The 24,618-nt window shown below is 43.2% G+C and overlaps 1 protein-coding gene and 1 long non-coding RNA gene across 2 annotated transcripts in view; both read right to left on the reverse strand.

Annotated features, from left to right (window-relative positions):
- The window catches only part of MYO10 (myosin X), a 163,742-nt gene extending 154,319 nt beyond the window's left edge, over window positions 1-9,423 (reverse strand). Inside the window, exon 1 of the mRNA XM_066992486.1 lies at window positions 9,189-9,423. Coding sequence (XP_066848587.1) covers window positions 9,189-9,209 — 21 coding nt within the window. The 5' untranslated portion in view covers window positions 9,210-9,423. The remainder of the gene's footprint in view (window positions 1-9,188) is intronic.
- Window positions 9,424-17,170: 7,747 nt separating this feature from the next.
- On the reverse strand, window positions 17,171-20,107 carry LOC136790125 (uncharacterized). Its single transcript, XR_010829458.1, has 3 exons — window positions 19,929-20,107; window positions 19,521-19,648; window positions 17,171-17,302 (listed from the first exon to the last, which is right to left on the reverse strand). It is a non-coding gene; the product is annotated as an uncharacterized lncRNA (long non-coding RNA).
- Between the last annotated feature and the right edge of the window lie 4,511 nt (window positions 20,108-24,618).

Here is a 24,618-nt window from a genome sequence, read left to right on the forward strand (position 1 = left end):
GGGATTTGACTTTTCCTCGGGATAAACAACTTTGTAAGAAAAACAATCCCATACTCTCAACAAATGCATCCAACTTCATCTGAGTAAACATTTTGATGACACGCTAAACAACAGCAACTAAAACAGGACCAAATAATCCATTTCCATTAACGATGTAAACATTAATGTTTTCAAAACAAGGCATAAACTTCTCTTATCTCCTGCCGCCAAAACCAGGGCCAAAAGGAAGGCATGAGAATGCTTCCAGATAAATTCTGCATTTCTGGTTATCAAGTTCCGGAAGAAAGAGCATTTATGTGTACAATGCACAACATCAAAAACATGTACCATTTTTAGAATCCAACACTGCAAAAAACTCTACAAAAATGTTTTCTCTAGATGCTGCAGAGTTCATCACAGTAAGTTTTCTACAGCCCTTTGAAGGTGTGCAGAGTGCTAGAGGAAGAGGGCCAAGGGGCTTTGGGTATTAATTTCAGTGACAGCTTTCAAAAATACCCAGCTTTGTAATTGTAGCTGCAGTTAATGACAGCTACGGCTCATCAACCATTTGAGCCTCAGGTCTCTACCCAAGGTAACGAACACTACAGACACCAAAATTAATTTCGCCTTTGAGACTATGATGTCAGGCTTGGTCAGCAGGGTGCCATTCTGCCAGCATAACATGTCAGTTAGTTAAGAGTTTGGAAAAAAAAAAAATCTCAGCACTCTTAACAACTGTCCTGATGTAGAAGCAGACATGCCATGAGAAAAAGCCCTTCGGTAAACTTGTGGAGGGTGGGAATGCAGCTATCCCCCCGAGGGAAAAAGCCACAACGAAGCATTTCCCTCTGCTGAGGTGTATGGCATCTCCCGTGAGGGCAGTCTCCAACACAAAACAAAGAGAGACTTGTATGAACACTCTCTCATATCGCTGGCCTATAATAAAGGATTATGAATAGTTTCCCAAGAATATATAGGAAGAGGCAACACTAACACATCAAAGAGCACTTAGCCTTTTATTTCCTGAGTCTTCCAACACAGCGGTTTACCCTTTGCATGCCATTAGTCAGGATCACGTGAGAAAACACAGCTTAGCTCGAGGCCAGCTGTTGAGCTTCCCTCTCTCCTTTTCTCTTTCCTCCATTTGGGATAAAACAGAACCAAAACCCAAATAATTTCATAGAAAGATTTAACCTAAGAGAACTGTTCAGTAACCTAAGAGATCTCTTCAATATTGACCTTTGCTTAGCATTTACTCAAAAATCTCTAGCAAGGCTCTCCACAAGATGAGGGTCACGTACTCTCACAAAAGATAGCCTGATATCATAAAGCAGACAAAATGCCCTACTAAAGCAACTTAAGCACATGCTGCATATATACGTGCGTGTGCTATATTTGCAAAACTGTATTAACATACAAATACAGGAACCCTATTCAACTCTGAACTATGGTAAGCTACTGAATGGTACAGGATATCAAAGTCTATCCTCCAGGACATTTCCCGTCACTTGTCAGCATCCCATTAATCTCAGCAAGAGTAAAAGGTATTATGTGGACTCCCACATTCAGGGAGCTCCAACATGCTTAAAAAAACATGAACCACACTCAACTCCAACATGTTTAAAAAAACATGAGCATAGGTTTGATAGAAACGTAAGTTGGATATTAGGAGACCTTTCTTCTCAGGAAGAGCAGTCAGGCATTGGAATGGGTTGCCCAGGGAGGTGGTGGAGTCACTGTCCCTGGGGGTGTTCAAGGAAAGGTTGGACATGGTGCTTAGGGACATGGTTTAGTGGGTGACAGTGGTGGTAGGGGGATGGTTGGACCAGATGATCTTGGAGGTCTTCTCCAACCCTTATGATTCTATGAAAATCACCCACTGGAGGCGGGACCACTGAAATGCATAAGAAATCCAACTCAAGATACATTATATCTGAATTTTCACTGCAAGTTCACAAAACCATAAGAGTGACCACCACCTTTCACTTTTGAATAGTTTCTTCCATGCAGAAGAGTAAAATACCAAGTTTTTTCCAAAGCCTTAAGAAGGCTGGAGAGCTTTCTTTTTTTTCCCCCCAATTTCTGAGTATGGTTGCTCCTGCTTCACAAAAAATAACTACGCACAGAACCGTTCACTAGGAACAATAACAAGATCTCATACAAGAACTGTGTATTAAGCCATTCCACAGAAGAATTTACTCAAAATGGAAATGTTAACTTTGGTCAGTTAAACCAAACACACACTGATTTCTGCCATCTTTCAAATCTGAACCCAAATCAGGTCTGTAAGGTATTCAACATGGAAAACATGTATTATCAAGTTCCTCCAACATCACTCACATTTGAGATTTCAATGTGGGAAAAAGAAAAACCAAAGTTTTCTGCCACATGAAAAGGCTTTTACGGGCTAGACTAAAAAACAGCCACTTGGCTGCAAAGGAAAATAACACCTCAACAGAGAGTAAGTATTTATACCCAAGAGTAAAACAAGCCTCCCCACAGACAGCTGACACAAGCAAGCAGCCTTTCCCAGCCAGCCACTGGCTTGCAGTGGCAAGATGTCCTGTCAGGCATGATTTTCCCGGGGCAATGCCCTACAGCGCAGCCGCAGGACATGCAACAGACTCATCTGCTCTATCTATCCAGGGCAAGGTGTCAAAAAGCAAGCTTAAACTGTACTTGAAACTACATGAGATTATAATCTTGCTGATGGACTTTGCAGAAATGAGTCTAGGACGGGACATACATTCTCCCCCGACACACAGCTACTTCTTACAGGTATGTTTAGAAATGCCAGTAATCTGAGTGGTGCTCTACTCATTTCTTCCATCCTTTCCTAATGACCTTTTCCAACACACGATGTTCAAATTTCCTGTGTAACAAAGCAGTAATTTCTTCTTCAGTATGGATAGAGTTTACTCCAGGAAACAGACCTACAAGATAGTTAATACCAGTTCTCATTCTGCATTCAATTTCTTGAATGATCCATCTTTAAAAGAACTGAGTGTTTGAGCTACTTAATAGACCTCTAGCCAAAAGGATAACCCAATTAACTTTCCTTAATCAGTGGCTTGCCCAAAACAAAGCTGCACTGTTGCATTATGACAGATATGACCAATGGATAATGTTCACATTTCACACATACACAGGGTATCTTAAGAAATCATAAATAATTATAAAAAAAAAAAGAAAAAAAAAGAAAAACCCAAAATACCCAAACAGTAACTCGCCCAGAACTGCTGCCCCAACATCACCTAGCCATCCTCCTTCATGTCTTACTAGTGGTTTAAAATGTCACATAATGTTGAACAGCAGGAAGATCAAGAGAAACGAGAATGCATAAGCCATGACCCTCTCATACGAGCCTGAAGTTATAATCAGTCTAGCCAGTTTTGAGGACACATCCCAAAACTTGTAAAGTAGCCACAATTAGTGACTTCAGGGTGGTAGTTCTTTTTTTCCCCCTCAGCAAAAGTCTTAATTCATAGCCACTTTTTGCTGCCTGCCCTTTTACCAGGGCTCCACCAAAAACGATGTTTCTAGCTCAGACCTTGGCCGGGTACTGTGATTCACTGAGGGAAATACCGGCCCTGCGGCTGCAGAGGTTTGTGAGATCAAACTGCCCAGAGGACACATTTCCCAGCACTTTGCAGAATGGGATGCATGGTGCTCCTGGCCTGAGACAGGCTTGCATGTACCACCTTGTGTGTGTGAAGGATGGGGCTGCTGCTCCTGCTGCAGGAGATGGCACCAGCTTCTTCCTCCTAACCCATCACAGGCACCGGAGCTGCATCCACCCAAGACGTGCACAAAAAATGCTATTGCCAGAAGTCCTTTTTTAAGTGACATCAATATCATGTCCCAAGTTCCCGTTCCTTTCTGCTACCCTGTTTCAAAAAGTGTCCCTCTCCTGCCCCCACAGAATTACAGAAACATTGTGGAGCATTTCTGACAAAAGCACAGGCCACATACCTTCAGAAATAAGTTGGGACTGGTCATGCTTTACAATGTAATTATTTTTCACTGGGCAGCAGGGTTTGCAACAGCTCCGAAAAAAAAAAAAAAAAAGGGGGAAAAAAAAAAGCCAAATAAAGAGGTTCTTCACACCCTCATTTCAGCATCACCCATAGACAGGTGCAGGACAACCCCACGGCACCACACCAGCGACCTCAGGATTTAACCCACAGAGCCTGAGGGACACAAGCTCGGCTTGGACTTCTCGTTCCTACTGCCAGATAGAGGAGACAACCTGAGATGTGCCAAGTCTTCACCACACTCTTGGCCCCATCTTGCCTGCCGTGGCCACCTGAGGACCTCAGGAGACCAGAAGGCCTCACCCAGCCCTTCCTGGGAGAAGGCTGGCTGGCACAGCAGTGGACATATCAGAGAGACAGCCCCTTAGGGCCAAGGGCAGCTCTTGCAGGTATGTGGCCTGCCTGTTTCCACACAGCCAAACAGAAAACCTGAAATTGCATCTGCATCTGTACAGATTTTCCTGCAAAACACACACACACAAAATACCAAAAACTCACTGAGTGAAAATGCGTATAAGGAGAAAGATCCGATGAGAGCAAAAATAGGTTACACACAAAGTGCTAACATGAACGTACAATTACGGTAAAGAACGAAAAAAAGCGTAAACATTTCCATTAGGTATCACCAGAAGGTAAAAAAATTAGACTCCGAAGCAGCCATAATTTTCTGTAATGGTGGGGTTTTCACAGCCCTCCTATAGCTGGAGTCTGACTGAACATACCTAAAAACCACAAGCTATTTCTGTACAACATACAGCTTCTATTGCTAATTTCAATAGTTATGTGTTTTATAGCTTTAAGAGAATTCTTGTGTCATTTTACAATGTTCGTGGTGCCAGCAGGGCTGCTAGGCTCCAGCCCAGTTATGACTATGCTTCAGTTGTACAAATATATCTTATGAAAGGCACATGTGAAATATATGTAGTAGTCAGTCGAGATTACGTGCTACCAATAAGCCGAACACGATTTCCTGACTTACAGAAACAAACCCACAAAAACTTTCTTTTCTTTCTGAGCCAGCAAGGTAGTCCTGAGCCCCCTTGAATCATTTTCTGCTCAAAACAGATTGCCCTCTAATTAACATAAAAGCAACTGTTGACAAAACAATCAGCAACTTTTTTATTTAAAAAAAAAAAAAAGAGACGTAGTCACACCTCAGAAACTGCTGAAAACACAGCAATTGCAGAAGCTGAAAGAGGCACAACTCCTTGGCACAAGCATTAAGTTTCTGAAGAACTCATGAGTGCCAGAGCCATGCCTTCGCTTCAGGGATGATGGCTTTGCCCCACCAGTCTAAAATACAGCTGTGCTGGTGCAAGCTACACCAATATTACAAGCCCAACATCAGCCCCATGCTTGTGCTATCAGTAAAACACCTCTAACAAAAACTGGCAGACTTCAGAGATTGTCCTAAATTCTAAGTTATGCTGTGTAATGTAGCCAGAGCTCATTTGTATCAATGCCAAAATCCATTATCATCATCATATTTTCAGTATAAAAGCAAAAACTTTTCAGCATTGAGGCTGTTCTGTTGCAGGGGACAGCGAACCTCTCAATGCTTTCCATGAACAACCCTGCCTTGGGAAGCGGTAACCTACCCAGTGCCACAGCACCAGAGCACCGAGGAGAAGCTTGCCTGGGGCTGCCTATCTAAACTGAGAGCTTCCAGGCTTGGCTGATACCACCTCTGACAGCCCCTGAAATTACAGTCAAAACCTCAGAACGAATTCTTATCCCTTATCCTTCCCGCAGAGTGAGGTTCAACACCTGCTCCTTTAGGACATGCTGGGAGCCCTCCCCCTTAAAACAGGGTAGTGGGCAAATACATTCAGCTGTGGAGTGGAGGAATGGAAGGAAAACATCCTCAACTTGAGGTTCCAGCAGCACTGCTAAAAATAAAAGCACGGTGGACACACCAACAACAACCACACACAGCCACCGCTTTGTACAGCATGGGTACCTGCAAGCTCCTCCAGAGCTGAGGGCATCTCAGAGGTCGGGTCTGGGTAAGGCAACCTCCCTAAGTCCCCTCCAAGACTCAACTGCTCCACAACCTCAGTGGAGCCATCCTTGGAGGTGTTCAAGGCCAGGCTGGATGGGGCTTTGAACAACCTGGTCTGACGGGAGGTGTCCCGGCCCATGGCAGGGGCTTGTAAATGGATGGGCTTTAAGGTCCCTCCCAACCCAAACCATTCTGTGATCCACGCTCCTCCTGCAAGGAGGACAGTGACGGCAGCTTGGTGAAACACGATGCATGAGCAGGGCAGGGTGATTTTGCCCTGCATGAGAAAAGGATGGACCTGACTTCTCCATCCACTTCCCCTTCTACCCTGGCACGCACTGCCTGGGAACTTCGGATGCCAAAAAGACAGCTCAAACTTCCCCCTTGTGCCTTTTTTCTGCAAAATTCCTTGTGTTCCTTCTCATCTGCTGATGATTTTCCTCCTTACCTCTTGCCATGCAACCCCTTTTAATGGGAATACATTTCCCACTGAAAACTGAAGCCTGATTCAGCCACCTTTGGAGACAGCACCCTAGCCACTGGTCAAACACAGTAACTGTTTTTTCAGTCTGCTTTGAGCAACACATCCAAATGGCTCTATCGCACACACCCCAAAGATCCATAATAAGAATAAAAATATTAAAAATGTGGATTTCTACAGTTTTTAATACTTTATGTCTGAAGATATGACTCTGTAAATACACAAAAGAGGTTAAGACTCCAACATTGGTCTTTCAAACACCAGAAGTTAGTACAGATCAATCAGCAGCCTGAGATGTTTTTAAATAGTCTCCAAAACCAATTCTCCTCTGTATTTAAAGTGTAACTTCATAATTACTTTAATATCTTCCAGCAAAATTATTTTTATATCTTCCATCAATGAAAGCATTTTGGGAGGTACATTCCAGGGCTGACTCTTCTAGCCTAATTCTTTACTAAAAGCATTCTTTAAGTTTATTTTGTTTTCAACTGACAGAGTTAAAAATCTGGGATAGTGATGTAAATCAAGGCTCCCCTGCAGACAGATACAACAACTTGTCATCCTGTAAGAATAAAAGACAGATAAGAAATAGTAGAGGGAGGAAACTGGACAGCAAGATTCAAAAGTCAAAAAGCTGCGAAGTCGTGTATGACTGGTGTCAGCTGAGCAGCACGAGCTTGGAGGTGCCCCACAACTCAGTTAATGCAGCAAGTACCAACAAGAACACTTTCTCTGCAATGCCCCCGTACATACACTCTAACCAGGTCTTACACAATTGTCTACTTTCGTTCCAGTGAGAACCATAATATAGCACGAGCAGGTTACAATCAGCATCTAGCTATGAAAAAACATGGAGGAAAAAAGAGACGTGCACATATTTTCCTGAAACGCCTTTTAGTTGTTTTTCTGCAAAAGCCAGACTTGAAGACACCCCTGCCTCTAACGTACTGAACAGGGGCACCTTGGTAACACTGAGCAACATCCCCCATAAAGTGTCGAGTTAATTCTCTTTAAGAAAGCATACACCCTTCTCACTTAGCAGCTTTTCTCCCAAAATGTAACGTTATCAGCAGACGTATGTCACTGTCAAGCAAGAGCAGGGCAGATCAGGCCTGATACCTGTCCCTTTCATCCAGTTTCCTCTTCCTTGCATGCACCAGAACACATTTTAACGAGGACAATAATTCTCTCAGATAGGTCAGTAAATATTTTCATAAAGAGCAGCTGCAGGATGTCTGCCTCACACAAATTAAATTAGCCAGCTCACGTCTCGACCCAGCACCTTCAACACAAGTTTTTCTGTGGTAGCTGGGTTAGGCCCATTGCATTTCTGCTATTGTGTATGTTATGTTCTCCATGAGCAATTTCCATATGCTCCAGTGCGAGGAGAGGAAAATGTTTATACTTATGGGTGGGGCTCTGGATGCAGATTAAAGTCAAGGTGCTATATTTACTGATCTTTTAAAGTAATATCAACATGTTGAAAGGGAGCAAGAGTTCTTAAGAAAGATCAAAGTTTGCATGCAGCAACCACACATTACCATAAATATATGCTGAAATACTAACACAGACGGGCAAAATTTACTTGCTTTTTGCCTGAGGCAAGTAATTTTGGCTAATAGGGGAGTCAAAACCATTAACTCTCTTCTTCATCTTTATGTAGGGCATGCTACCATACTTTGTGTCAGAGTGAATGACTCCTTGGATTAATTTTGCAAGGCTCGGCTAATACTACCACATTGCTCATGGCTTGCAAGCTATTGAAAGACGATGGCTACATCCTCTACAGAGAAAAAAATCCATTATTGCTTAACTCAGGCTTCTTGAAAGTTAATCCTGCATTTCTTCCTTCTTATTGCACTTGACAGAACTTTTGTTGTCTGACAAATGAAAAGCTAACAGGCGGCAAGGTGTACGAGCTCCTTTTATTTGTCTAATTACTATTCCGGTAAACACAGCTCTTTTATTTATTTTTATTTTTCTTGTGGGACCATAAACAGCACAGAGAGCACGAGGCAGCTGTTTCACAACGGCAGGGGACAGTTTTGCAGCTTAATCACCATCCCGGCAAACAGATGCCTGGCCTGCACTTAACATTTGGACACTACAACTACTTCAGCAAGGGGTGTGATTAAAATAATCACACAGGAATAATCACTGGAGGTCACAATCGAGTTGCAAGCTACAAGCATGCAGAGGTAGCCGCACTAGTGGCGAACACCTTTTATTCGCAAGGCTGTGCTGGCGCTAGGCAGGCTGTAACGACTCGTTAAAACATTGATGTGCAAAATTCAGCTGGTTTAGCGCAGAAGAGGACCCAAGTTTCCACTTTCGTCGTTTGCCACGAGCAAGCTGCAAAGCGTCTTTGGTGTGCTCTCCTCGCCGGGCACAACGAAGCCGCGCGGACCCACGAGGCAAGCTCCAAGCTCCAGCTCCCTCCAAGTCCTCCTTCCCTGGCGTTTTCCGCCGGCACAGCTCTCCTGTCCCCGGCACCCCTTCCCGAGGAGCAGACCGCCCGAAAGGACGGCCCGCCGTGCCCAGGCACAGAGCCCCCTGCCCACCCCGCGGCACAGCCGGGACCCCACGGCCACCGCCCCGGGTATCCCCCCGGGGCCGTCAGCGGGTCCCACAAAGCGACCCCACAGCAGGAGAGGAGGAGGAGAGGAGGAAGAGCCCGGCGCCCCGCGCTCACCTCCGCCAAGAAGTTGTCCATGGCGGCCCCTCGGCCCGCCCGCGGGTGCGCAGCGCCGGGCCCCAGCCGCGCACCATGTGCCCCGGCCCGGCTCGGCTCGGCTCGGCTCGGCTCGGCCCGGCCCGGCACCACCGAGCCGCCTCTGCCTCAGCCCCGGCCTCCGCGCCGCTCCATCGCGCCCCGGCCCGGCGGCAGCCCGCAGCCTTTGTCCGCCCGCCCCCTCGGCAGCGGGGGAGGAGGAGGAGGAGGAGGAGGAGGAGGAGGAGGAGGAGGAGGAGGAAGCAGGCTCCCGCCGCACTCTCCTGCCCCGCTCCCGGCCCGGCTGGAGCAGAGGCGGAGCCGGGACCGGCCGCGCCCCCGTCCGCGTCCCCATCCCCACCGCGAGGTGCTGGCTCCCGAGGAGCGTGCCCCCCGCCGCCCCCCTAAAACAGGGGGCCGTGCAGAAAGCCGTCGTCGTCGAGCAGAAGTGGCTGGCAGCGCTCGGTCGCCGTTGAGGAGCGTGTACCTGCGGGCTTCCCTCGGGGCAGGGCGCTCCTGGCGGAGCTTGCGGCCGGGGGGTGCACGGGGCTCGGCTCTGCGAGCTTTGCGCTCGCCTGCCTTCCTGCGGGGCAGATGCACGATGCTCGCGCGGTGGAAGCGTTTATTTGTGTTTACAGGAAGAGCTGTGCGGAACAATAAGTTCCAGCCGTGAAGAAAGTCAAGGCAGAGCTGCCTTTTGTTCTCGGGCAGGTCCTAGCACTGCTTTGGGAGCTGGAGCGTGTGAGTAGCGATACAGGAGACCTGGACATCAGAAGTAATCACGAGCCTGCGACTCATCTTTTTAAAATGTCACAGCCGCCAACAAGCACTGCTAAAAAGTCGAGTTTAAAGGAACAGAGAGTACACCAGGGAAAAGATTCATCTTTGTTTCCACCCCAGCCATGGGACACCCCGCAGCCCCCTAGGCTGGGTCACACTTATTGCCAGTCACCCTCTTTTCTCTCCCCCTAAGTATACAGTGCGTGCCTTCCTACAGCTGCTCCAGACCTCGAGGTTTGCATAGGATTGCACATGAATTCACCATCTACGCAGTACCAACTCTGTGAAGTTAGCCTAAGTAGTTGTTCCGCTGTAGATAATATAGTGTAAATCCCTATGTGGAAGCTCTGCAACTCTCTTCCAAACTACCGCACTCCCAACGTTACTCCAGGGGAATAGTTTTTTTCCGTGATTGCTACACCAGAAAGCTTCCCCACTCAGACAAGTCCTAATTTGGGGAGGGCTGAGTCAGATCAGGAGTATTTATTTTGTTAAGTTACTTTGACTTCTCATTGAGTACTTTGTTTGACACCACGTTATTGGAATGTAACGCGCATGTCTGACTACCGTGTTGCACATACTAAGGTCTATAAAGAACAACAACACAGAAATTCCAGAGAATTTTGAATCTATCATCCAATAAGAGCAGCCTGTGTTTTTTTAAATGAGTATTGCAGTAAATTACAAGAAACCATTACCAATAGAATAGGACCAGATTTTTGCAGCCTAAAAATATATCACAGAAAGAATGAGTATTCTCTTGTGGCGTGAATGTATTACAAAATACTGTAAAACTCTTAAAACTTTTCTTATAGCAATTGTGAAGAGGATTGAACAGGAAGGGTCTTGGAAGAGGGATTTGGGGAGCAGAAGGGAAGGGGACAAGCAGTTTACACTGTCGCTCCACCAAGCTACTTCCTTTCTTATTCTTTGTATCCGTCCTGCTCACAGTTTGTAAGTGCTAGCATCTGTGTTTCATAGGAAAGGAAGGGGTTTTGAAACACAGCATTTCTTTTTCTAGCGCTGAAAATGACCCCAAACTGGTTTCTTACTCATTTTATGCAACTGTTTTGGAATTTGGAAAACCCCACAGATACGCTGTACAAAACTCCATACATCTATGAACATCTGGGGATTTGGCCGTTCCGCACTGCTCCAATTTTCATTTAATCGGTAGAAATTCCTTCACTGATTGTGTGCCTAAGGTAAATTACTTCCTTTTGAAGCTGCTCACATGCATTGGGGCTCAGTTTTCAGCCAGCGAGGACCAGGAAGGGACAGAGGGCTCAGCTCTACCGCCCTGGTGAGACACCTCCTTGCTGGCCGTGAAGGTCTCTTCACTTCACACTGGTGGTCAGTTGTGGGGTGGCTGCTCACCGGGCCCTAACCCCCAGTGTCCCCTTGGCTCCATGCAGTACAATTTCATCATTTGCTGGGCCAGCTTTACTCTCAGCCAGTCTACCAGCCTGGTGCAGTACTCCTCACTTAAATTCACTGTCCTACATGGATCAGCTTGCATCTTTGCTCAGCTTTTCTGACCATTTTTCTCTCTACTAATAGTTGCTGAAATCCCCATATTTGATCAAAATGTCCTACAAAAGACAGACATCTCCTTCTCTCATAGCTCTCATGCAATCCTAGCAGCTACAATTTTTGTAAGACCCTAAACTTTTAGAAGAGATTTCAACCACTCCTATCTCTATCAACTCGTGGAAATCTCCCATAACATGCAGCTCTCTTGGTTTCTGCTCTGGGGGCAAAACCAAAGTATTGACTGCAGCTCAGTTACCTATAAATCATAGGCTTCACCTGAGCCGTGTTTCTTCACAGGGAATTTCCACAAACCAAATTTGTAGGACCTTTTTAAAAAGATTTATTGTACCTGCATTTATTATAAAGTTCATAGACATAATTACGTCCCAGCAAGCCCTTAACTCATTCACTACTTCAAGCATGCTTGCTCAAATTCCAGACATCCATTTCTCACAGTAACTTTTCCCCCTGTTCTCATCTATGCTAGCTGCCATGGCATTTCAAGGGCTGGTGGCTCCCTGGGTCTGGGCGTGAGGAGCGTGGGGTGTCCCTGGGTGGGCCAGCCAGGATCCGCAGGCAGGGCCCCTCCCAATGGCCCACGAGGAGCAGGGCACCGGGGCAGCCCCAGCCCTGGGGACTGGGCACCTCCATGGGACCAGGTCAAGGCCAGGCCCGGCGAGTGGGCCCAGCTGGGCAGGGGCCATGGCTGAGCAGGGCTGGGCTGGGGGGAGCTGGAGCCTGGCCCTGCTGCAGCCTCAATGGGGCAAGGGCTGGCAGCCCTGGGGCTGCCATAGGGCCTGGGGATGGTGGCGCACTCAGGGCCATGACAGTAACTGTATATGCGACCAAATAGGTTGTTCTGTTGCAAGCCCAGCATCTTTATCGTGTCTTACAGTCCACGATGACCATTTCTGTGCATTTGACAAGTCCCGCTCCCTGTTCCATAAGCACTCATTCAGTTGCCCCAACCATAACACAAAGTCAGCTTCATACCAAAAAGCTTTTTAACCCCTTATAACCTTTTTTTTTTTTTTAGAAAGTCTGATGAATTTTCTTTGCATGCATGTGATGGTTTGTTCTTGCCTGGCATACCTTATTTTTACAGTTGCCATTTTTCCGCAGTGTTATCACTGAAGTGAGCAGATATTAGCTTTTTCATGCCTGACAGGGTTATTGCACAAAAGCTTTCCCTCTGAATCACACTCTTGAGGAGCTTGCCTTTCCCTACAGGCTAGGCTGGAAGCAGGTTATCTACCTCACCCTGCAGCACTGCCCCCCTTCTGGGGGACATGCAGATTGTTTTCAGTCAAAGAATTAAATGGTGATTCAGTTAATTCAGTCTTGTTAATTAAAACAAACCTAAATTAAAGTTTTCTTCTCACCAGAGAGAGGCAGTGCATTTCTTTGCTCCCAGGTCAAGGCCTCATTTCATCCAGTACTATCTCCAAAATGTGCTCTCAGATTTTTCCCCTTAGGGTCTTTGTTTGTGGCATGCTCAGAGTGGCTTTGCATCTGATCTGTATTCTGGTACAAATTCCTGTTTCTTTAAACTTATTCCAAAAAAGGACTTTAATTACTATTTACATTTATTCTCTGGGGCTGCTATTGCCCTCGTGAGCTGCAGTTGAGTTTCAGCTAACTCACTTATGGTGTACAATATGTTTGGCATTGACATTATCCAACAAAATCTCAAAGTTCAAGGGCAAGGCGTTATTGGAGAAGCCAATGCTTCTGTAGTGGCCGACAACGTATATGCAGGCAGCTAGCACAGAGCACAGTTTGCTACCCCACAGCTCTCAAAGTATACAGTGAAATAAAAAATTGCTCCAGCCAAAATTGTCATGATCTGTGCAGAGCAAAAAAAAAAAAAACAAAACCCTTGCATTCTTGTCCATCAGAACTCCTTCACAAACATGTGCTTAGGTTTTAAAGCCAGTCCCAGGCCCTGGTCCTGGTTTCCAAAATGATAAATAGCTTCTCTTCAAATGAATGCCCAACAACTGGACCAGATAGCCTTCATCTTTTTCTGCATCTTGTTTGTAGTAAGCCAGCTCTCTCCTTGCGCTGTTCTGGGAGCTAAGGATCTGCCTCACAGTTGTGAACTCCATTAGATGCCAGCTACTTTAGCATTAGGTCCTGTTATGCGTAACTACATCTTGCCAGGATGAGCCTAGCCCTTGAGTGTGACAAGAAATGGATCAAATCAATTATTCATGCTCACATATGAACTTTAGTTATTAACCTCTAGGAGTAATAAATAAATAAAAAGTGAAGAGCTGGCGGATTTTTGTAATAGATTCATTTATAGCTACTGTAACAGTAAGAAATTTCAACATTTTCTTTTTGTGTAAACAAGCTTCCAACAGGAATGAAGAAAAAAAGCTGGGAGACATTTTCCTGGCTTCTTCAACCTCCCTCCCTCTTTTGGATCATAACAGCTTCTTCCATCACTTTGACATCTTTACACCCTAATTCCCCTAGCTGTAGTTTCAGTGCAAGTACTTTGGGGGAGTTATGGATGAGAAAAAAAAATAGCAACTGTAGAAATGTCCCACAACAATCACAGGCACCATGGATGCAGTACCTTCTGTGCTGCTGGGCTGACCACATATCCAAAACTACAGGCTCATTCCCTGTTTGGGATACAGAAATCCAAAACTGTTTTCATGGAGCTGGACTTCCATATGACAACACATTTAACCCTGACAGCATGGGGTCTAGCAAAGGGCATTAAGTACATGTAATCCTCACAATGATTTTATTTCTTTCTTTCTCTCTCTCTCTCTTTCTTTCATTCTCTCTCTCTTTCTTTCTTTCTCTCTTTCTTTTCTCTCTTTCTATACTTTTTTTTTTTTTTTTTAAATACAATTTATGACCATCTCTACCTGGGAGGTTCTGAGTTTTACTTTCCACATAATGAAGTAGCTTCTGTTGCAAGACTTTAAGATACAACTTCACAGAATCCAACCTTTTTTTTTCCCAGTGGCATAGAGCCACGTCTTGGTTTAACAGGTGATAACACACATAGCAAGATAGACAGCTTTCTAGCTCCCCATATTTTCACCTGTTTCCTGAATTCTACTCAGCCCCCAGGTGTTGCCTTTTCAGAGCCTTCCTCTCACCTGCTTTTGATACTTAGCCTGCCACTCCACTCAGTCCTTCACCTGATGAGATGACCTGATTCCTTCTGGGCCCGTCAGGTAACATTACCATTCTTAGTGGCTGGCTATTCCCTGCATTCAGCTTCTGTCCCCCTTGGCTGTCTTAGCCTCATGGACCCTTCATCTCATTTAAGATCACAGCTGCATTTCTTCCTTACCAGCATCTCTTAACTCAACTTTTCTCTTATAATCTTTCTTGTAGCCTATTGATTTTAACACAACTCTGTGTATTGGCTTGGAAAACAGTTTTTACAGAAGATGCCAGCAGAGAAAGCTGTATTGTACAAGTGCATTGGTTTATCCCATAAAAAATATCTGACGGGAGAAAAACAGAGGAGTGACAGACAAAAGCTATCAAAAAGGTTAGAATCATCTAAGGGATAAAGACAGTGGGAAAGCATAAGGAAAAGGGTAAAAAGAAATCGAAGTTTTTCTTATCTCCTTCTGAATCAGCTTGTGAATATATTTCTTCCTTGCCTTCTCCCAGAAAGCCTCTTTAAAGCTGTGTTTTAAAGGCAACTTATAATTCAATCCCCTCAGTCACAGCTTATGCACGTGTTCATTTATCAAGTAGTTAGACCTGCATGAAATATTGCCACCACTGTCTGAAGGTTACCATCACCAGAGCAGAGCCCAGTGATGGGACATACGAGGGCACCTTCTGCTGTTTCAGTGCCACGCAAGCCAGGCTGCTTCAAAACACTTCCTACAGCAATTTAAACTAGGTCATCCTCATTTCTACTGAGGCAAACAAGGAACACCCACACTTTCCTTGTCGCTGGCAGTGTAATGAAAGGAAAAATCTTCAGTAAAAAGGCAGCAAACTACATCAAGGGCCAATCATCTCTTACACCACTGCAGCTGTTCAGTCAGCAAATACAAGTCTGAGGCTTCCTTTGCACTTGTGTTGTCAGGCTAGTTTAAACAATGTCCATGCTCTATCCCCACCATTTATCACTCCCTCAGCTGTAATACATGCAAAGGGTAAGCCTACCTTAGCACTGTAGCTCGGCACCAGGTCTCTCCCATTTCTCACGCTTTGGTTCGCACTGGGGAGCAGTCCCAGAGCTTGCAAGTAAGCTAAAAACTAAGCTCCAGAAACTCTCTCACCAACTAAAGGGTGTTCAGGACATAGGGCTGGATTAGAGCTAGTCTGAAACGCAGCCTCTTGGAATGCATTTAAGATAGACAATGGGTCCTCAGCATGATGTTTCACTCTATGGATACGCTACTATTCCTTGGCGTTATTTGCTTGTATAGTGTGGCTGTTGTGCCACCATGGGTCACTGCAGCAAATGGGATGGGGGAACTGATCCAAGCATTTTATTTTGGCTTGGGTTTGGTTTTTGACTTTGTTTTCTTAGAAGAGCCTTGACAGAAAAAAAGGTTTGATTCTGACCAATTCCCCGAGCAGGTTCAGATAAATACCTCACAAACAAATTTTGTTGCAACAGGGGGACGTATAAAGACAAGGGCACTCTGCATTGCTGTTAGCATTTATTCCCCATACCAGATCACAGCTTCAAAGAACCAGGAGGAACAGCCTTCATAGTCCCTTGTGCTTCAGGGAAAGTTTATGCCTTTCAAATATTTAGATATTATCAGCCTGCAGGATAATTAATACTGTCCATCAGCATTCTTCTGTTAGAAGTTTCTTTCCATGCATCTGCCACAGTAAGTAAAATACTTCCCCTTGACCCTACATTCCTTCCTGCATTTGAAATCGAGAAATCACATTATAGCACAATAGAAAACAATATTCATTTTAAAGCAGACAGAGTTTCCCACAAACCCTGAGAGTGCTTAAATGACAACCACACCGTCTTACTAAGACACATAGAATGCTGCAAATCTGCACATCCTAGAGGAGGATGCTCTCATGAAGCATGTTAAAAGCTACATTTAATAATGCAAAAATGAAATTTCATCATTGTATCATTTCATAAACACCTTTGTAACTTAATAAACCTTACTTTTTTCCCGTCAAAACTTTTTTTTTTTTTGTAATTACATTGATGTGATACTTTCTATTTTGATAGTTTAAATTTTTGCCCAAATACATTTATTTTGCTCTAGTATCTTACTCATGAACAATTTTAGGAAGAGTTAGGTCTTGGTGGAATTATAACTTTATAGGTTTTCTTATTTACTGGACACATTCAAGTGAATAAACCTGCAATTTCTTTAGTACAAACAAAAGCAAAAGCAAAATTTCTGGCCTACATCAGCTTGCTGTCCCAGAATAGAATCAAAGGCTGTTGAGGTAGTTTGTGTCCCTACTTAGAAACAGGAAAGCCTTTGTTTTGTGTACACAGATACTATACAATTCAACTTGAGATGTTAGAGGAAGCTAGGGAAGCAAGCACAATGCTAGTTACGTTCTTGGCATGCAGTCTGTCTGTAGCAATATTTGATGTTTGTGTTTACTTGCAACATATGACAATTAATAGACTGAAAAGACATTATATTGATGTTTAGTTCCAGGCATATCTTCTGTTTCCCTTGATCCTTATCCCAATTGCTCTACTGTATACCATTCCCCTAACATCCATAAAACTGTAGCAATGCTCATTCTTTTCTTACTCAGTGAATTACAGGATTTGCACAGGATGCAGCAGTAATCTGTAAATAGAAAATAAAGCACAGAACAATTCCATAAATACTATTGTTAACATTTGAGTAACAAACAGGGTTGCAAGATCGGTATTTTTCAAAAATCATAGAGTTACCAATTACCTTTGGAAAAGACCTCCAAAATCATCTGGTCCAGCCGTCCCCCTACCACCAATATCACCCACTAAACCATGGGATAGTATTGAGCCTCTTAATTCCAACATGCTTTCAGAAGGGAATTTGGGAAATAACTTGCATTTAGAACTCTGCAAATTCTTTCTCAAAGCAGTTGACACCTGTGGTGACACACAGCCCGAACTACCAGAACCTCATGGTTTTTCTGCCCAGTTGCTGGAAATAGGTGGAATTCTAGTTACAGTGGAATTTAGTGACTAATGACCTCGTTTTCTCTTTTCTTTTTCTAACCACTTCAGATTTCCACAAGTGGAAAGTTTCTTTGTGTTTGTAGGCAGAAGTTTGAATACAACAATGTGGTATATGTGGGTTTTGTGCTTCATTTATTATATCAGTAATTTTTTCCTTTAGAAAACTCCTGAATCTTTACAAGAGGTTTTTACTCAAAAGCTTCCCAAAGTCTTCTAGAAACTGTAACACAGCTTATTACTTCTATATTCAGCACAAATTCTACTTTAAGTCTAAAAACTCCAAAAACGAATGGAAACTTCTTCCTTGGAGGAAGCAAAGGCCGACATACTCGTGAAAATCCCAGCAGAATCAAGCGAGATGGAGGGAAATCATCTAAAGCAAAATCTGGCAGAATAATACGCTGAGGGTGAGCAGGATGATGGTGTTGCTCCTAGACAGAGTTACCAGAGTAAAAACTGCAGGACGTCAAGCCCTTGCTCAGTGCATAGGCAAAGAACTGCAGCTACTGCTCATGTAGGGAGCAGTAGCCTAGCAGCACCACTCTGCCTTGGCAGACAGGGGCAGCCCATCTTTGAAGTCTCATCTAGTCTAAATTATGAGGTCGAAGTTGGCTAACACAGCAGAAATCTTCAGTTTCATTTCTGACTGACAGCAAACCTGGAGGATTTTTTTTGTCTGTGCCAAAAAGAAAAATGCATGGTTGAATTCAGAGCAGCCTTTGCTGATAACTGAGAAAAATAAACTTTACAAGTTGAAAATGGGTAGACAGTTCAGCTTTGAAGGTTAAGTTAGCGAATCAACTTTTGTCTAGATTTTAGCTAGAAGTGATGGGAGAAAGTTTCCTCTTATTTTCAGAAAAAATAGGTGAATCCATTCTCGGTAAAAAGCTAGCATAAAAACAAAAATCAAAAGACTACGCTGACCGTTGGTAAGAACAAAATGTGTGCTAAATTAGGTTTGTGTGTTTTGTCTTTCCTGTTATTAATAGCATCCTCAGAGGATACTGACTCACTCGATGACTGAAGTACTTGTGGTTTGGGACCCATTCTGTGCCAATAATCCTGGAACCAGGGAAGTTCTCTTTTCTTTACAAAAAGAAGCTTCCAGGCCAAGTTGCCATTTGTTACAACACCAAGAAGCGTGGACAGCAAAGCTCTCAAGCTGGAACTCTGTAAAGCAGACCGAGTTAACATCTCATGAAGTTATCCAGCCTGTCAGAGATTTTCTGACAGGGAACAACCAGGGGCTCAGCAGCCCTTAAACACTCCCCTGTTCACACCCAGTCAGGCCAAGGACTGGCTTTGCAAGTCATCGCTTCACCCTGCGAGGGTAACAGGGGATTTGCCAGCCACGGATGCAGACAAACCTCATCTAAACATGAAAGAGGTGCAGAGCCAAGGAGCCACTCTGGGAAATTTGTTTACAATGAACTAGCCTGCTTTCAGATTCTTTCTCTGACGTAAATTCCTGTTATTTCTCTTGCACTACATTTACACACTTGCCATTATTTTTGTTTTGTTCCCGGGAAGAGATACATTAAAGGGCTGAACATCTCATGCTCAGTGTTGTGTTTATACTTGAGCTTTTTAGCTTGATTAGAAATTCAACTTTTCCTACTACTCATGTGGCAGAATTACTGTTCTGAAAGCACCTGCCCTTAGGGAACAGAGATAAATAATTCAAACTACTGAAAGTCACCTTCTCCTTCCACTGTGCTTGGTGTTTACTGGGACCTTCTAGCAGCCAGAATGATCCTAACATTTCCACTGTGTGACACTGGCACTGCTGCAATGGGACAGCATTTGTAAGGCCTCTTCTGCCTTCATGCTGCACTAAATACCTGGCACATGGGAATGGTAAGGATTCTCCTCATCAGAGTACTTCAGTCAGGATTGTCATTTTATGTTTTCCCAGTACTTGGCCTGACCTCAGCAAGTTGGTGATCCAGCTTTAAAGTCAAAATCAATCCTATACAAGAAGTATATATTTTTAGTTTTATACATTGCCATGTAGCAACATTTAATCATTCTTTAATAGTCTAAGTGATTTGAAAAGGACACAAGTCGAAGTAACTATAAAAAAACAAAAAGTTGCAATATTTAAATGTAGTATGTTAATAGTTTGCAAATAGTTGAGCAGATTAGTTATGCATGCAGTAAAGAAAAATGCCCTCAAGATGCTCACAAGCTAGGAACCTGGGCAAGCACTCTTAGGGTTTTCTTCTAATTCCTCCCATATTCACCTCTACCTGTTTGTTATTGCTGCTCATAGGTATCCTTGATTTCCAAACCACTGCCATGTAAGTGCATCTTCTGGAACCGGCTGGAGCTTTTGTTAAATCAGGGAGTCCTGTGCACGTGCAACAATGGGCGATCAGAGCAGGGGTTTACAGGCACACACTTCACATTACACATCTGGTTTGGCATGATCTTTCAGGTGCATCAAGTGAGTTTGTGCTTCACTGAACTTGGATCGGGTGACAGTAACCTTGCCTAAGGTGTCCCTTAAAACACCTAACTACTGTTTAGTAATAAAACCCAGGAACCTGAAGTGATGTATGAGCAATCTAAAATGTTAATTTTCAAATCCTTTGTGTTATAAGCACATAAAGTAGATAACACTCTATGAAATACACCTAATGCTATTCTTATCTAATTGGAAATTACTCCTGCAATCTAATTAGAAATGTGCAAAGATTTACAGCTGTGTAAATGAGGGACAAATTAAGTTCAAACAGCTAGACTGCATACTGAACAGCCATGAATTAGGAAAGTATCTCCAATTTCAGCAAAGAAACTGCTGCTCAAGTCTCAGTCTGCAACTGCTTGTTAGTACACTGCTTCATGGATATGGCAAATCTTTTCACTTCTGCTCAAACCATGCCCTTTTTCTGCATGGCAGCTTGGAGCTTCTTCCCCCGAAGAGGAAGGTTTTGAGCTGCACTCTGGGATCCTGTGGGTTATTCTGGTATTCTTCTGCACATATTCTAGCTCTGCGAGCTGCTCCCTAACCTGTGCAATGTAACAGTGCAGATCCACTGCAAAGTGCAGTGCTATGCTGACACAGCAAGGGATTGGATTAGTCTGTAAAAGCATAAATTCAACGTAAGACTTCCCAGTTTGTACAGATTGAGAGGGTTTTGTACTTAATAAGGCCTCTACTGCTTTAAAACTCTCAGTCAGAATGGGTTTCTTTTTGGTTTTGGGGGAATGGGAGATTTTGTTTTCAGAGTGACCTTAAATTACCCCGACCATACAATGGATGGCATGATCAGGACACTCGCACTGACCACTTCTTCCTCTGTAGTCCTCCCCCAGAATCTTTTGTCCAAACTACATCAGATCCATTCATGAGGTTTCCTTCTTCCAGTCTTACACTATTCCTAAAAAATTCACAAAGGCAGAATTGATATCCCAAAAAATAATGCCAGCAGGAAACAGAATGGAGACTAAAGCATTCTCATCTTGAGAAACAGGCCAACAAAGGGATTATTGTCTTCATTTTGTAAAAGTTTATTGTCAAATTGCTTTGACCTCAACATTAGACTTATCTATATGTTGCTCTGTAGCAAAATTTGAAATGCTGACAGAACAGCATCAGTGCTCACAATACAGAAATCTCATGAGACCTTTTGCAGTTGGTCTTTATGCTCACCATGATAAAACAGCAGCCAAAAAGGGCACATTATGTCTAATTACCCTGACTTAAACTTGGACGTCATGCAATGAAGAAATACAAATCTGCAAACTTTTTCTTAACTCAACTGCTTGCAGTACTCAGCTTCTCAGATCTTTCAAAATAATGCATTTATGAGGCATTTTCACTTAACAAGGTGCAATCCAGCTCCCATATATAATCCAGTTTTTCCTTGGAAATCTGCCACGAAGGGTCAGCACTGAATATTCCTGATAGTAGCACATATGTACACATGTAGCTTGTGAAGCGGCTGGTATATCTTAAGAGAGCTGTGCTTTGTCAGGAACACCACAGTCTACAGTGAAGGTAGTAAGAGTGAGCTGTGCGGCCATGAATAGGTGACCCAAGTAGTGACAGTCAAACACCATTAGATTTTTACTATATGGTAAGTACAGACCTTATATAAAATCAGCAGATGGTCTCTGTTTCTACTAAACTAGGGTGAAATGAAGAAAATGCTGCCAATACAGAAGTTCTGAAACAGCCCTTAAGCATTTGCATCACAAAACTGGTGCCACCATACTTAGCACTAATGACCCAAGAGTCCAAGTCATTCTGAAGGCAAATTATGCTTTAAAAGATCTCTCATAATCAATGACTTTAGGTAATTTAGTTATCCAGTGAGGGAAAATGTGCACTTCAGAGCTGATTCCTGGGCTGAAACTTATGCAACAAAAATGGAGAACAACACAGACCTAGTTTTCTTTCATTTACACCCTTTTATATGGTAAGTCTGTTCAGCTGAAGAAATCATAAAAATAATGGACAGAGGCAAACAAGATTCAATTTATTAAAGATCAAAACTGAGATTAGAAGAAATACCACTGCATAGAAAAGCTACAAGATGAACTTCATATAAAACTGTGTGGTAGTTAATAATCTTGCAGCATATTTAATGCCAGAGTCCTGGGGGACAGGGCAGAATGAACATAGTTCTTTACACAGGACAGCATGACAGATAAGCTATCAGATTTTCATTACAGAGCAGAGCTTTTTTCATTTGTACTGGATTTATTATAGTAGTTATTAAGGTCAATAAAGCAGACTGTTGACTCCAGGGAAGATGACAAGGGATGCAGCAAACAAGCTGTTATTGATTTGGCTCAGGGACAACAAAATACTCACTGACCCATTCCAAGAACAGTTATTTACTGCTTTTACTTATTGCTAGATGACATCTAGGATGACAGATATCCTTTATGTTTGTTAAATATAAATATTCTACTTTGCTGGAATTAATACTTATGAGATGCTTCAAAATCTCATGACATACAGATGAGATACAACAATTTGTGCAATGAGATGCACAGATATAGACCTGCAAAATATTAAGTATCTTGATTAGCACAGAATGTTCTCTTAATAAATGACAGTCACAGTCAAAGGAATATACTGGACATGTATGTTTACATGTGTATCTCATATCTAAATACAAGTTTTCATTTTCCCCATATATTATGAAAAGTAATGGATGTCAGTTTCTCGTCGAATTATAAACAATTTCAAAGTCTTTATTTTAAATTTTGAACAGTGCTGTTATAGTTTATGGTATCACTGAAAGCTCTTGACAGATTTATGTTATGAATGAAATACAACCAGCTGTGAAATATAGGGTTGTAGTTCTATCAAAAGATTCAGGTAATGTCATAAGCCACAGGAATCTGATTCATGAGAATCCCAATGGAATTACAGATCTGAAACTTCTACCTTACTTGCATTTTTACATACAGGCTATATGTGATGAAATATTAATACATTTACACCTCCTTGCCCAGATTCTTCTCTCTCAACTCATCCTGCCTCATCATTCCCTCCTTTTCATGTTTTTTCACATCCCCTCATACTGGCAATTTTGCTTTGAGTGGCAACTATAATCTGTAAACTATAAGTGCTGTTGAGCAGCACTTTTAAGGTTTATGAGTCCTAATCTTTTTCTATTCTATTTTGAAGTGTCCCTTGCAGAAAAGTCAGCAAAAGCAAACATGGGACAAGTCACGATACACACAAGTTTACAGGCTAGTGAACTGGCTTAACCCGTCAGTGAAAGAGGCTGTGCTAACCTCCTGGGTGGAGAAATAGTATATCTCAGGTATGGTATATGTCCTGTCCTGCCACTTCTTTTTATACAGATGCAGATTCCTAGGAGGCACTGACAGTCTCTCCCACTTTGGTTACTGCACCCTGGGACAGAAGATTCCTGCCTTCTACAAAGGGCGAAACAAGCCAGGTCATTCATAAATTTATAAATTTTTTAATGATCCATTTTACATTTTCCTGCCCAATTTGAACTGCATGGCAAGGTACAAGAGGGATTATTTCTTCTCAGCATGTATCTATCAGAATAAGTCTTGCAGGTTATGTGCATGCTGATGGTTGCATTATCATACAGCCCACCCATGACTCTGTAAATTGCATTTTACAACTGCAGTCACGTGGTTCCTTATATTTCCCACATAGAAGGAAAATATATTTCATATACTTTTCGTTTCTGTAAAGTCTGGGAACCTGGCAGCCAAGTGGAAGGACCACTGCTGGTTACGTGTCACCAGCCAGTCCTCTGGCAGCTGCAGCCCAGTGCCAGCAAGTCATCAGTGCTCCAGGACTCCTACTGCTAGCCAGCGAAACAGTCTCAAAACACAAAGCACCCTGCATGTCTTGTCAGTATGACTCAGACATATCACTTAACACCCTCCCACAATTTAATGAAATGTCAACAAATAAAATTATACAGTTTAGATAGTTTACACCTGGATGAGCTACTCCTCAGCTCGTCTTCCCCAATGCTCACAATTTAAAATCTGTGTAGGTTTCTGAATATGTTGCAGATTTCCATATTGACAAGGCTAAGTAAATCTAATAGCCTTCTAACCCTTCAAGGGTTAAGTAAATTCAATACCTACCAATGAAACCCCCAAATCCAGACCTACAAAAATCCAGGACTTCTAGAATTTGGCACTTGAAAACCAATTATCCAGGTGCAGAAATATGACAGCTGTGTATGATCATAGCCAAGGAGCAAATTAAAATTGCTCTTGAAATTCCCTTGCAATTAGTTCAGGGACACTGCACATCATCAAAGTCTGTGCTCACAAGTCCGGGATTTCGCAAAGTGAAATGAAAGCTTATGACACTAGCTGTGTTTCAGTGTGATTAGCAGCGATTAAACAGCAGAGAAAGTCTGTGCAGACTAGATCTTGGGTCCCATTTTGAAATCTGATGTGGAAAAGCATTTCAAAGGACAT

This window comes from Anser cygnoides, chromosome 2, assembly GCF_040182565.1.
Source record: "Anser cygnoides isolate HZ-2024a breed goose chromosome 2, Taihu_goose_T2T_genome, whole genome shotgun sequence".
Lineage (NCBI taxonomy): Eukaryota > Metazoa > Chordata > Aves > Anseriformes > Anatidae > Anser > Anser cygnoides.